We start from the raw sequence: 12969 nt of genomic DNA, 5'->3' as shown, positions 1-12969 counted from the left end.
CTATGGGTTGGATGTGGGATATGAGATTAACAGAACGAGGGAGGACGCTAACATTTTTACCTGAGCAAGTGGAAGAATGGAGTTGCCATTAATTTAAAGTCTATGGGATGTGCAGTTTCCAGGGGAAAGACTAGTTTCAGTTATTTTAAGTTTCAGGTGTCTATTAGATATCTAAGTGCAAGTAGATGTCTGGTAGACAGTTTAATGAGAGTCAGGAGTTTGGAGGAGATCTGGACTAGAGACTAATTTGAGGAGCAGCATCCAAGTGATTATTAAAGTTGCTGTCAGGGCCCTGCCTCTATCCTAAGAATTTCCAGTGTGCTCCAGTCCGCTTCTGCTTCTAGCTGTATCTCTGCCAAAAGGCTTTTTTTTTTTTTTTTTTTACTTGTGGAAGGCAGCTCTGCTGGTGTATGTAGCAAGCCAGTAGCTAACTCACCTGGAATAGCCCTCAGTGACTCTCGGGGATTGGTATACACATACCCAGCTCTCTTGCCTCTCAGGTGACATAATTCCGAGGCATATATTTTGCCAGATTTCTTAGCATCTCTCTCTGTGGGATTAAGCCACAGTCACCTACTATAGTAGCTGGCTTAAGAACACACTCTTCACTGGCTGTCTTCTCTCTATAGTTCCCGCAGTCTCCTACTGTTTATTCTCACTCAAATCGTTTCAGATTCTGCTTCTGGGAGAACCCAAATGGAGGTAATAATTTTAAGGCTAAGAGACTGGGTGAGATCACCAAGTGAGACAATAAGGGGTGCAGGCTCAGACTGAGCACCACAGAACTGCTACATTTGAAGGTTAGGGGAATGGGGGACCAGCAAAGGAAACTGTGGTGCCAGGAGGCTGGGGGTTGTCAGGAATGTTTGAGGCTAGAGAGGGGCAAGACAGTTGAGGGTCTATGCAAGACAGCAATGTACTGATGAACTGTGGGATTTAAGGTATACAAGGAGAGAAGGCATTTAAGGAGAGAAGGCATGAGAGAAATGAAGAACTGAACAAGTGGTTGAATCAATGCATTGAAATCCTGGTGGGCTAAAAGAATTGCTGGGTTGGAGACCACAGGAGTGGATTGTGAAGTACCAGGGGGGCTGCCAGGGACTGAGATGCTTCACAATGAGGCTGTGGAGGGTTGCAGTTAGTCTTTAAAAAGAGTCGGACCCTGGATTAAGACTGTGGAGTATCTTCTCACTGGAAGAAAGAACAAGGAGCCAAGAGGCCATAGGGTTGTATTAGATCATTTGGATACTGAAATCGCCAATGACTATGAAATTAGAATTGGAGAATGACAGCGATCTGGGAGCCGAAACTCTCAGTGAATAAGGGGGAGTGACCGGGCTGTGGGCTAAAGATAGCTGCAACAAGAAAGAGTACAGTGAAGATACGAAATTTTTCTTGGACACACCATACTATGTTCCATGCTGTTTCTAAGTAGTTTATAGTCATTTAAGCCTCAAAACAACCCTAAAGATAGGTACCATTTTTACTACTTTTACAGATAAAGCAGCAGAAGCAACAGGATAAATGACTTGCCCAAGGTCCTAAAGCTAGTGAGTGGTGTGCTAAGATTTGAGCCCAAGTAGTCTGATTCATATTCATAACCTCCATCCTGTAATGCCCATTCATTCCACGTGTGAAGGAAGGGGGTTAAATGGAGAAGCGGGGATAACAGTGATCTAGAGGCATCGACGAAAAGAAGGGCACCTGCCCTATCTACAAGCCCTGTGATACAAGAACAGGAGGGAAAGGAACCCTGGGTAAGCTGCACCCTCGGGGGAAAATCTGACTCAAATTTGGGAAGTCTGTTTTGATTTATGTTTCACTGCCTATATTTATCTTGTATTGCCTTTGTCATTCCTTACTGCAATGGCTAGACCTTTCAGAAACATATTGATAGAAGGTAACTGGTTTTATTTAATGGAAATGTTTCATTTTTTGCTGTTGACATGAATTTTGATTTGATAGCAAATGACATTAAGAAAATATCCTTTTATTCTTTGCAATATTATGGGTTTGCCAAAGCTAGACGTTGAATTTTATCAAATAATGGTGTTAGGTGTCTTATCAGATTTTTTTCCCCTTTGGCTTTATTAATGATGACTTTTGTATGAACAGATTTCTTTTTCTGAAATAGTCTTGTACTCTTGGGATAAAAACACCTTGGTTATTTATATGTTTAATATATGACTAGAACTGATTTGCTCTTACTTATGAATTCCTGTATCTGTGCTGAGTGAGAGTTGGTCTGTCATTTATTCTTGTGATACCTTTGTCAAGATCTTGCTAGCCTTGTAAATTTCAAAGCTAACTAGGGTGACTGAACACTGTCACGAGAAGGGGCTTTGGACAGGAAGTAGGTGGCTGAGTGGTGGCTGTGCTGCTTGGCCCATTCATCCAGGGATTGGGCGAGGGTCCGGACCAGAGTCTTTCAACAAGGGTTTTCAAGTGAACCACAGAACAGAGGAAATTATCTGAGTAACTCTTTTTTCAGTTTGCTCAAGGACAGTAATAACTAGTATCATCTTAGAAGCACAGATATTGACTACACACAGTGATACTGTATTAGTTTCCTACTGTTGCCGTAACAGATTAGCAAATTTAGCAGTTTAAAAAAACCACAAATTTATTCTCTTATAGTTCTGGAGGTCAGAAGTCCAGAAGCAGATTTATTGGGCTAAAAGTGAAGGCATCAGCAAGGCTGGGGAGGGGAGAATTGGTTTCTTTACCTTATTTTAGCTTCTAGTGGTCACCTGTATTCCCTGGCTTACAGCCCTTCCTCCATCTTCAAAGTGCATGGCTCCAGTCTGCCATCTGCCAACACGGTTCCTTTCCCTCTTCTGCAATCCTCTCTCTCTGCCTCCTTCTTATCAGGATACTATGATTACATTTAGGACCCAACAGGATAGGCCTCCATCACAAGAGCCTTAGCTTCACTCATACCTGCAAAGCTCCTTGTGCCATGTAAGGTCATATCCACAGGTTTCAGAGATTAGGACCTGGATCTCTTCAGAGGCCATTATTCAGCCAACCACAGGTACCTCAGGATCTTAGAGCTTAATTCTCTTCTAGACCCTGGTTGAGAAAGGCTGTCTAGACCATATCCTCATTAGGTCTGCAGATGGCCCAGAACTGTGACACATGACTGACAGACTCTGAATGATAAAACCCCACAAAGTCTAATTCAAAAGGATGTGACTTGGTAGCATTCTTTGTGCAATGCTTGTAAAAGGCTTACAGATGTCAGCTGGAAACTCCAAGAAAAAGTGTGATTGGTCTTTTATTAGAAATGACAGTTGGAGTGAAAATGAGAGGCCTGCTCTTCCAGGTCTGGTTGGACCCCGTAGAAAGCAGGTCATGACTTCGCAAATGAACTCTGCTTGTGTTCCACCCTGGAGCACACTTAGAGAGCAATCAAGGCTGATGGTGAGGCTGAGATGATACACAGTATAGACATACAAGAGAGTTAAAGCCTTCTTCATGATGGCAGACCAGGCCCCAAGTGAAGGGAGGCCTTGCTTTTGGTCAGAGTTTTCTAAAGGTGGATGTGCACAGCGGGGAACTTCCTCTCTCTAGAGAGAGCCCTGAGTCTGGATGACTATCTCAGGGGTATGTGGGGAGGGAAGATGGTGAATATTGATCTAGGTTACTTAAGGTTCTTGTCAAACCCTTAAGCCCCCATTCAACTACTTAACATTTTAGTTTGGGAAACTGAGGCAGAGGAGAGTGGTTACTTGGTTGGGTTTATAAAGGGCAGAGTCATATATTAAAATATCACCATTTATGATCATATTCAGACTCAATGATAACTCAGTTTAAAACCATATGCAAGGAAATAAATTAGTAACACAACCCTGATTCTTTTTTATACCCAAACCATAAACTGTCAAGGCAGTGAGAACCTACTTCTCAACAGTGCTTTTAAGAAGTGAAAGGTAGTAGCTCCGGGTCCCAGGAAAGCACACGTTTATGCCTGGGGGGAAGAGAAGCTGAGTCAGACTGTGCTGCTCTTGAGCCCTTGCAGGCCTATCAGATGTGTCCTGGGGGGATGAAGTTCAGGAATCAGCCCAAATTTCATGTGAAACAATTTTAATCATTTTAGAACCTCTCAGACATTCAAAATCCTAGACACAAGGCTCCTTTTAAATAACGTATTTTCTGACTTAGTTGATACCAGAAATAAGCAGTTGCCTGAGGACCTGTGTTTCTAAGGCATTTAAATCCTGAATATTTTTAATGAACGTAAGATACCAGGGAGTTGACATTGCATTTCACAATCTCTGAGCACTGATCAATGTTCTTCTTAATCCTGTAGAATTTTTCCACATATTCAGACCGCCCTAAGAGCTCCACAAAATCTTCGTCATGAGTGATTACCAGAAGCTGGAAGTTACGTTGCTGTGAGCGACTTTTTATTATCCTGAAACAATATATTTAGAACATTTTATTAATCAAGAGCATAAATAACTTTGAGAAAGCTATTTGAAAAAGCCACCGTGAACCTTGTCAGACACAAGACCATGTGCTATGTGAGATGACCAGGCTTTTCCTGTGTTGATAATGCCAGGGCCTCTGAGAGCCCTGCAGGAAGTCAGGGCGGGTGGGGGGCAGGATACCCAGGCCTCCAGCCCAGTCAGGGGATGCATGGCTGGACTTTTCACCTAGGTCTGGCTTATAGACTGGTAAGAATACATGATCTAGTTCCCTCCAGAATACAAAGTTCTTACTATAACAAGTGGAAATGTTTTACTTAGTTTTTCTTTATATCTATATTGCTCGGCTTTAGGAGTATGATTTAGTCCTTCGCCTGGGGTTTTCTTGACCTGTGACTAGTTTTCTCCGGAAGAAAATAAAAAATTTTGTTAAAAAGACAGACTAGAGGCAAGGGGAATAACATATGTTGCCTTCTTAGGAGCTGGCTCTACTTAGAATTCTGCCACTACCAGTCACTAGATGCATCATTAGTATGACACACAGGGGGCATGAGTAGGTGTACTGAGAACCTTTGTGTTCATTATCTACATGTTGAGGCAACCAGCTATGAAACTGAGACCTGAAAGACTTTTTCTTTTAATTAACCACTTATTTATCCCTTGTCAGGAGGGATGCACTTAGGTTTCAAAAGCACTAGCGCTTACTTGCTGGTCACACAGGACTACTGGGAGATGGCTGGAGACAGGTGGCCCTATGGCCCAATCCCTGCTATCAGACAGAAAACGTTATCTCTGCCAACACAGTCTTTAAGCAAGGGCTGCCTACTTCTGGAGACTGTGCCCACCACAGGTTTTGCCCTTTCTGGATTCTATGTAACCACTAATATACTTTTTGAATAAGCTGTCATTCCTTGTAGATGTCTGACGCATGTGAAAAGCTGGGGAGACAGTCCAAAACCACTATTACCACCTAGAAACAGTTTAGCAAGTCATGACACGTGGGTCCTTCTAGTGGGTTTACAGGAAAGCCAAATCAAGCCAGAAAACCCTCACTACAAGCTTCCCCATAAACACACCTTGGGGAAATGCACGATGTGTCTGGAGCTGCTGTTCACCATCTAATTCTTTTAAAAAATCTGACAAATTATCAAAAAGTAAAGCCTAAAGTCTGGCACCAACCAGCTTCCCCAAGGAAGATACATCTAGAGAGGGGTTTCACCACAGAACTTTCTTAATCATACTTGGAAAGCTATCATAACCAGTCCTCAAATTTGAGACACTTACTCAACCAGAGCATGTGCAAGAGATTCAATGTTTTCTCGGTCCAGATTTGTTGTTGGCTCATCCAAGGCAAGAATGCCACAGTTTAAGCAGAACGTTTCAGCCAGGGCCAGGCGAATAATGAGCGATGCTAATACCTGGAAAACACCAAAGATGAGCTGCACCGCACAGACCTTTTCCTCATTCACCTTTGGAAAGCAAACAGACCTGGCTTAATCTCTTTATATGGGAAAGGTCACAGAGTCACTCACTGCTTTTATTTGGGAGAGCCTGGCACTGTGACCAGACTTAAGCCTTTCCAGAAGGTGAACCATCAGGTGCATTATCTCAGCCTATCATTTGCAATAAAATAAAATGCCAAAGGCAATGCTGATCCCCGACCCCACCCAAATCACATCGACTATAACAAAACTTGAAATCACAGGTGTGAATCAGAAATGCATTACCATTTAGCTGAAACTAATAATTTAATAATGGCATAAAATTAACCACCTTAAAAATTCATGACCTATTTTATTTTCCTGATGAGATTTGTTAGAAAACTTGGACACATTACATTTTCCAGAGCCTCAGAGGCCTTTTCTCTCATAGTCTTCCTTAAATCTCTATGTTCTGTAGTCCAAAAGAGGCACCTAACCCACATCATATTTTAACCTACACGTATGTTTGTATAAATAATTTTGAGAGAGAGAATGAATTCCTGGGTCAAAAGGAATTCTTTATCAGGAGTACAGAATCATGGTTTATTTAAGCTTACTTATAGGAAATCTAAGCAACCAAAACAGGCACTTTCAAGGTTAATAGAAATCTAATACTAAATCCCTCAGACCCAGCTGAAACCTTCTGAGGATACAAGGGACACAGAATTAAGAGTGAAGGACTATTCTAGGAAGTCTAACCTATCTTTATGTGAGGTGTAAATCTCCCCTCCCCCTGAATTTGAGTGAAGGAGCTTCAGTGAGTGAGTGAGTGATTTTACAGCAGTTTACAGCTTCTCTTTGATGCCTTGGGCAGGCTGGCAGACTGCAGAAGCCAAGGCCACACCTGGACAGGCACTTCCTTCCTGTGTTTGAATCCCACTGCTGCCACCTCCACCACTACCTACTCAGAGTGGAGTCTAATGGAGCTCCCAGCCTTTCTACCAAAACATTTGTCTGTCCTCTCTCCCAACACCAAGAAAACATTTATAGCTAATTAGTTTTTATAATTTAGAGTAGCTACAGGAAATCTTTTGTTCAGAAATTATTTTTGAAAGTATTTTTAATTCAAAGAGATGTTTCAAACTGTATTTTCTTATTCATAAATATCACTAAAAATCACCAAAGTAGGGGATACTGATTACAGATCACAAATTTGTCATTTTTTGCAGACTACGATTAAGATAATAATCTGCAGATGCCTTAAATTAGTATCAGTTTTCTGGGCTGACAACAAAATACATGCATAGAGTATCTTTAGGCAAAAATTAAAAACTACTTATGAAAACAACTCAGACAATATGAGGATCCATTTCTAGAATTTTAAAAATGTGCTAAGAAAATCAGGGCTCCAAAGATGTTATCAAGTGTAATCCTCTGCCTCTAGTCTGAAAGGAGGAAGCTCAAGAATCTGTGACATCTTGGGTAAAAACCTGTGCACAGTGAAAGGACTCAGGCTTGTTCTCCAAGGATGCGGGTCCTCCTTTCCCAACTTTTAAAAGCTTCATTCCTCTTCCTGATTTGCTCTGTGCTCCATAGCCAACCCAGGCTATTCTCTCAGAGCCTCATGCAGAACCAGGTAGCCTGGCCCAGCAGCTGAATCTGTGTGTGTGTGTGGTGGTGGGGGCAGAGGCACCTGTGGGTATCTCAGCCTTCTTTTAGATGGTCTGCAGGCCCCCAGGTAGGCTGGGCATGGTGGTGGGGGATTCAGTCCTGTAATGGGGCTGCTTTCTCAGTGAGACTGTCTCATATACTGTAATGCCTCATTTGACTCCACCTAGGATCTGGTTTGCTAATACTGTATGTCATTGATTCTAAAACACTCCCTACCCTGCCTTGGCTTTTCTGAAATCTGGATGCATCTCACAATTACACTTGTGTTTTTTCTTTCTTAGTGGCACATAAAATAGTTGTGTCTTACAATGACACAGTAGCCTTATTCTCATGAGGGCTGTGAAACAATGAATGGTCTTCAGCTCCTTGTTCTACATTTAGCCTATCCTATGAGAATGTTTCAGGTCCTTCTCCCAAGAGCTTACTTTACATAATGTTGCAAGAAATTCTGGTTAGAACTGGGAGAGTATAAGAAGGTAGCTGAACCTGAGTCACTGTGCATGGCGGCCAGAAGCACTGTAAAGAGCCTCCTACTATTCAAGGGCAGCCTGGGGTGCTTCCTCCTCATCGACATTTGTGTCTCTCTGTCAGTTTTCTGGGTAAAGGTAGCTCCCTAAGTTCTTGTGATACCTGCCTTTTGTCCAGCACTGCATCGTCCTCGCATATCCAAGGCTGTGTCTCCTTTTAGCATCACTACTCTGTAGTTGTAATTCCGCCTTTTATCAGAAGCTGCTATGTTTTCATCGGCATCAGAGCGAATTTCTATATATTCGATATCTGACACAGGAAGAAGAAGATTTTAGATGAACCTATACTCTGTAGTCCTTTTGTCATTTGCAAACATCGAGTAAGCCTGGGAGTGACGTATGAGGCTGACATTACAGGGGGAAACCCTGGCTGGTTTGGAACCTTTTTCTCTGGCTGAGGATTCATGAGGATTCCTGGGCCAGAAGCAATCCAGGTACCCCAACCTATAGTCTCAGCTCTGCCTTTCTTAGTTCCTCTATTAAGAGTTTCCTCCTGATGGTTTTCTTCTTATCACATTTTGGCTTATCCCTATCTACACTTCAACAGAACCTATTATGTCATCAGCTAAATATAATGTGCACCGTAGCCAAATATGTAGGTCCTATCAGGCTTTGGAATAGAAACTTTTGCATTTTCTTTCTTTTTTTTTTTGCTATGAGATGTTGTCAAGATAAGGATTCTTAGAAAACCTCAAAGAGACATTCAGTAAAAGGTCCAGGCATGATGAGAAGTGTGGGGCAAGAGCTGGTGACAGGGCTTTGGAAAGAGCACTCGTGCTACATCATGCTAATTACCTTGTCCGCGATAGGTACTTCGCCAAAGGTCGCGAATGATTTTATTGATTTCTTCCATTTTCATACTGTGAAATTTCATTATTGCTCTGGAGAAAAAAGCCATTGGTACTTTAACGGAATAATAACATGGTTATATACTATTGCATGTATAAGAATTTATTTAAAATATATAATAATGTATATAATAATAATGTAACACCATAATATCATAAAATAACTCGCCCAGTATTTTCAGAGATAAAAGTAGGAGATAGTAAGAGCCAGAAAAAATAAACGGGACCGAAATCTTGCTGCTTGGCTAGTCCTGAAAACTGCCAGGCATATTTCCAGTGCTCCAGGGTTGCTATGCTACCCTTCCTCATTTTTACTCTCTCTGATATGACAAAGACCCCCTTAAATTTTCTTAGGCTTATTGGAAAGGCTGTTTTCACTGATGCCCACTGGTTACAGGAGGACCTGCTGAATGGATGAGAGTGAGTAAAAGGAGTGAGGGAGGTGTACAGGGTCCCTCAGTCTGTGGGAAATAGGAAAAAGACTTTGGAACTGCCTTTTTCCTCTTTTATTACTCTTAAGGTTTACCAAAAGTCAGCCTCTCAAGCTGATTTTATTTCTCAGATCTGTGAGCTTTTTATCAACTAGAAGCTTTGGTTCAGAAAGGGTGATTTAGAGGCTTAAGCTGAGCTGAACCTCAAAACTTTGATTTTCCCTTCCAAGTAGAAGAATCAGAAATCTTAATTCCAAATATGAGCACCCCACCCTGTCCCCGTACAACACTCTTAAAAAACTAGTAGTTTCTGAACACTAAAAAGAAGGAAAGAAATGTAAAAACAAAAGTAGCTTGTCAAAATCTAACATTGTTTTTACTACAGTCACCTTTTATCAAAAAGCCCTTAGGTTCTTTGGAAGTGGGTTTATGAACTAATAAATGTTGCACCAGTGACAAAAAGGCAAACATCACTGCCATTACCATACAAAGGATGTGAGGTGGCCTTACTTCCATTTGCAAGGCTCTTATCTGATATATACAAAAAAAGAAACTGAACGTAATGCTATTGCTTCTGCATAATCATTTCATGATCTCCTGGTTCACCAGCAAAAGAGAAAGAAATGACTCAACATAAATACATTTTAAATATCAGATGAAGGATTTTGAAGTAATAAAAGACTGGAAAAAACCATATTCTACTTGTTGATGAGAATGCAACAAGCCTCCATTTTCTACTTTATTCATCTATCTCAGCCTAACATTTTATACTCCTTTCATATTTGCTAACAAAACAAAACAAACAAAACCTTAGAGAATTCTGTCATCCATAGCTTTATACATTACAACCCTGATTTTTCAAATAACTTTTTAAAAAGGCATCTTTCCATTCAAGTTAAAAATCTTCCATAAATAACATAAACATTCCCAATGTGGATAACAAGTTCTAGCTGGGGGGCGGGTATCCAAGGTGCAAACACTGAGCCTCTGCTGTGGCTCCCTGTACAACAGAGGTGGTGCATCCTAGCCCATGGGTAGGTCTGCTGAGACGAAAACTACAGGCAAAAGCTCTAGTCTTGAAAAAGCTCCATACTCACTAAGGGGTGTGTCAGACAGAGTCAATGCCTATTGCTGTTGGCTGAACCATTGCTTATCTCTGTATCCTCTCAGTCTGTCCAGTCTGGACTTTACAACTTCACTGTGCAACAGTAGAGGATGACTCAGGTAATAACATTAATCCACTTGAGGGAATAACAATGATAACAGTGATTATTATTGATGAGCATTACCTTATATGAGGCACAATTATGCTAAACAATCATATCTCATTTAATCCTTACAACAACACTGGGAGTTAGGCCTAGTTATTCTTATTTTACCATTAAGAAAAGTGATATTTGATGAAGTTAATAACTAGCTCAAGATCAGAGAAAAGTGGCCAGGATATCAACAGTCTTTGAATATGATATTTAAAAAGGCAATCAAAATGCCATCTTTAAAGCCACCAAGCTCAGATAGTTTTATGAGTAAATGTTATCAAATCTTCAAGGTACACTTAGCTCCTGAGTACACTGTTACACAGCAATGAGAAATATAAATAAAAATTAAAAAAAGGTACAAGCCTATTTTACTTCTGAATATAGATACTAAGATTCTAAATAAAATCAAATTTAGTGAGGGTATGAAAAAGAACATATCATTATCAAGTAGTGTATCTCAAGAAAGCACGAATAGTACAACAGGAAAAAATTTAAGATAATTAATTGAATTAATGAATTAAAAGAAAAAAAATTGATTATCCCAAGGGCTGTCAAAGTATTTGTTATAACACTAAGTTTTGATTAAAATCCTCAGAGAAAAATAAAACTTCTTAATTTGACTCTATCAGATATCCACAGCAGCATCAAATTTCATGTTAAACTATACAGAAGGGTTCCTCCTAAAGCTAAGAACAAGAGATAGAGCACTCTTATTATGATTACTCTAAAATAATGTCCTAGAGATCCCTAACAAGTCAGCAAAAACAATAAAAAGAAATAAAGAATAAATGAGGGGAAACCGCCCCCCACCCCAAAACTTGTCATTGTTTCTGCAAGTAATATAATTGTACATTTAAAAATCTAAGAAAGCATCTGAAAAGCTATTAACACTAATCAGGTGGGCAGAAATAAAATAAACATACAAAAATAGTTTTAGTATCTAGTAGCAAAATCCAAATGGAAACATAATAATAATAAAAAAGATCCCATTGACAGTGGAAATAAAAACTATGAAGTACCTAGGGAGAAATCCAACAAAAAGGTATAGGATCTAAAGGAAAAAGCTATAAAGCTTTACAAAAGGACAAAAAGAACTGATTAAATAAGACAGACATACTATGGGGTCCAAAATGAGATTTTCAATATAGCAAAGTGTCCAGTCTCCACGGTAATCCATAAAGTAAATGCAATCCAAACAAAACTCCCAATCAGATTAAAAACATTATTTAAATGAAATCTATAGGTGACTAAAGTTTATATTTCAAAAGAATAAAGTCAAAAGAATACAAAAAGAATAAAATCACAGTACTGGAACAGGAATAAAAATGAAATAAAATCAAAAACACATAGAACTTCAGTTTATAAATGACATTTTAAATCAATATTAAAGGTTTTAATAGTGTTGGAGAGAAAAAAACTTTAAAATTTATTATCTATCCATTATCAAACCTCAAATAAATCCAAATGAATTAAAAGATTAAAAGTTAAAACTATCAGAAGAAAAACATTTTTATAATCTTAGGATTGGGAATCCCTTCTAATTGAGAAGCCATAAAAAAAATACCAAAGATTTGCCTACCTAAAAATTAAGTCACAGATAACACCACAGAGAAAGTTAAAGGACAAATGATAAAGTAGGAATAACTACCTGCAATGTATGTGAAAAGGATTAATACCCAAAATACTTTTAAAAAGTGGTATAGGGGAGGAGGAAAAATGGTGTAGATGGCAGAGGTTCTGTACACCCCTCTGGCAACCAAATCAAAGTGACAGAAACAAAGAACCAGCAGCATGGAAAAGTTGCCTGGGATCTAGATGAACAAGCCATACAACTAGGGAGAAAGCTAATAAATCACTCTGCAATGGCAGAAAGTAGGATGTGGTGAGGACGAGGGGTTGTGGGTCCCAAGTGGCTGAGTGAGACAGAGGCTGCAGCAGTAGCAGACGCCTCTTAAAGGGGCCGCGTCCACGTGTGGATTTTCATGGTGGCGGACCTGCTTGCTCTGAGCACCAGTGCTGATCTGGCTGCATGCAGGAGTACCAGGGACTTACAGGGAGACGTTGTCAGAGTAAATGCCCAGGCGAGACACGTTCTGCATAGAAGTGCCAGCAGTATCCACTGTTCCCTGTTGAGCCCCCTGCTCTCCTAGTGCGCGGACACAGCGCCGCCATAGCCGAGAGGTCATCAAACTAGATAACAGAGGTTGCTCCACCCAGAGGATTCCCTGAAACTCCACCTCCCCCAACTCATGGCCCCACCCAAGCCACATCCAGGTGTATCTTCAGCGAGTCTGGTACTCCTTGCTGGGCAATGCCTAGACTCACACTCTAAGCAGCTGGCCTCGGTTTCTGGTGTGACCTTTTGAGACAACAATAAGCACA

The 12969-nt window shown here is 40.4% G+C and overlaps 1 protein-coding gene across 2 annotated transcripts in view; it reads right to left on the bottom strand.

The window, feature by feature from the left end:
* Nucleotides 1–4069: 4069 nt before the first annotated feature.
* The window catches only part of RAD50 (RAD50 double strand break repair protein), an 85648-nt gene continuing 76748 nt past the window's right edge, over nucleotides 4070–12969 (bottom strand). For both annotated transcript variants that reach the window (XM_011362283.2, XM_023531903.1), the window contains exons 22-25: nucleotides 8845–8930; nucleotides 8157–8299; nucleotides 5715–5848; nucleotides 4070–4417 (exon numbers count right to left, since the gene is read on the bottom strand). In XM_011362283.2, the coding sequence (XP_011360585.1) occupies nucleotides 4231–4417; nucleotides 5715–5848; nucleotides 8157–8299; nucleotides 8845–8930 (550 nt within the window). In that variant the 3' untranslated portion in view covers nucleotides 4070–4230. The remainder of the gene's footprint in view (nucleotides 4418–5714; nucleotides 5849–8156; nucleotides 8300–8844; nucleotides 8931–12969) is intronic.

Source organism: Pteropus vampyrus, unplaced genomic scaffold (genome assembly GCF_000151845.1).
Source record: "Pteropus vampyrus isolate Shadow unplaced genomic scaffold, Pvam_2.0 Scaffold74, whole genome shotgun sequence".
NCBI lineage: Eukaryota > Metazoa > Chordata > Mammalia > Chiroptera > Pteropodidae > Pteropus > Pteropus vampyrus.
Note: the sequence above shows the minus strand (reverse complement) of the source record. Positions and strands in the feature narration are given on the sequence as shown.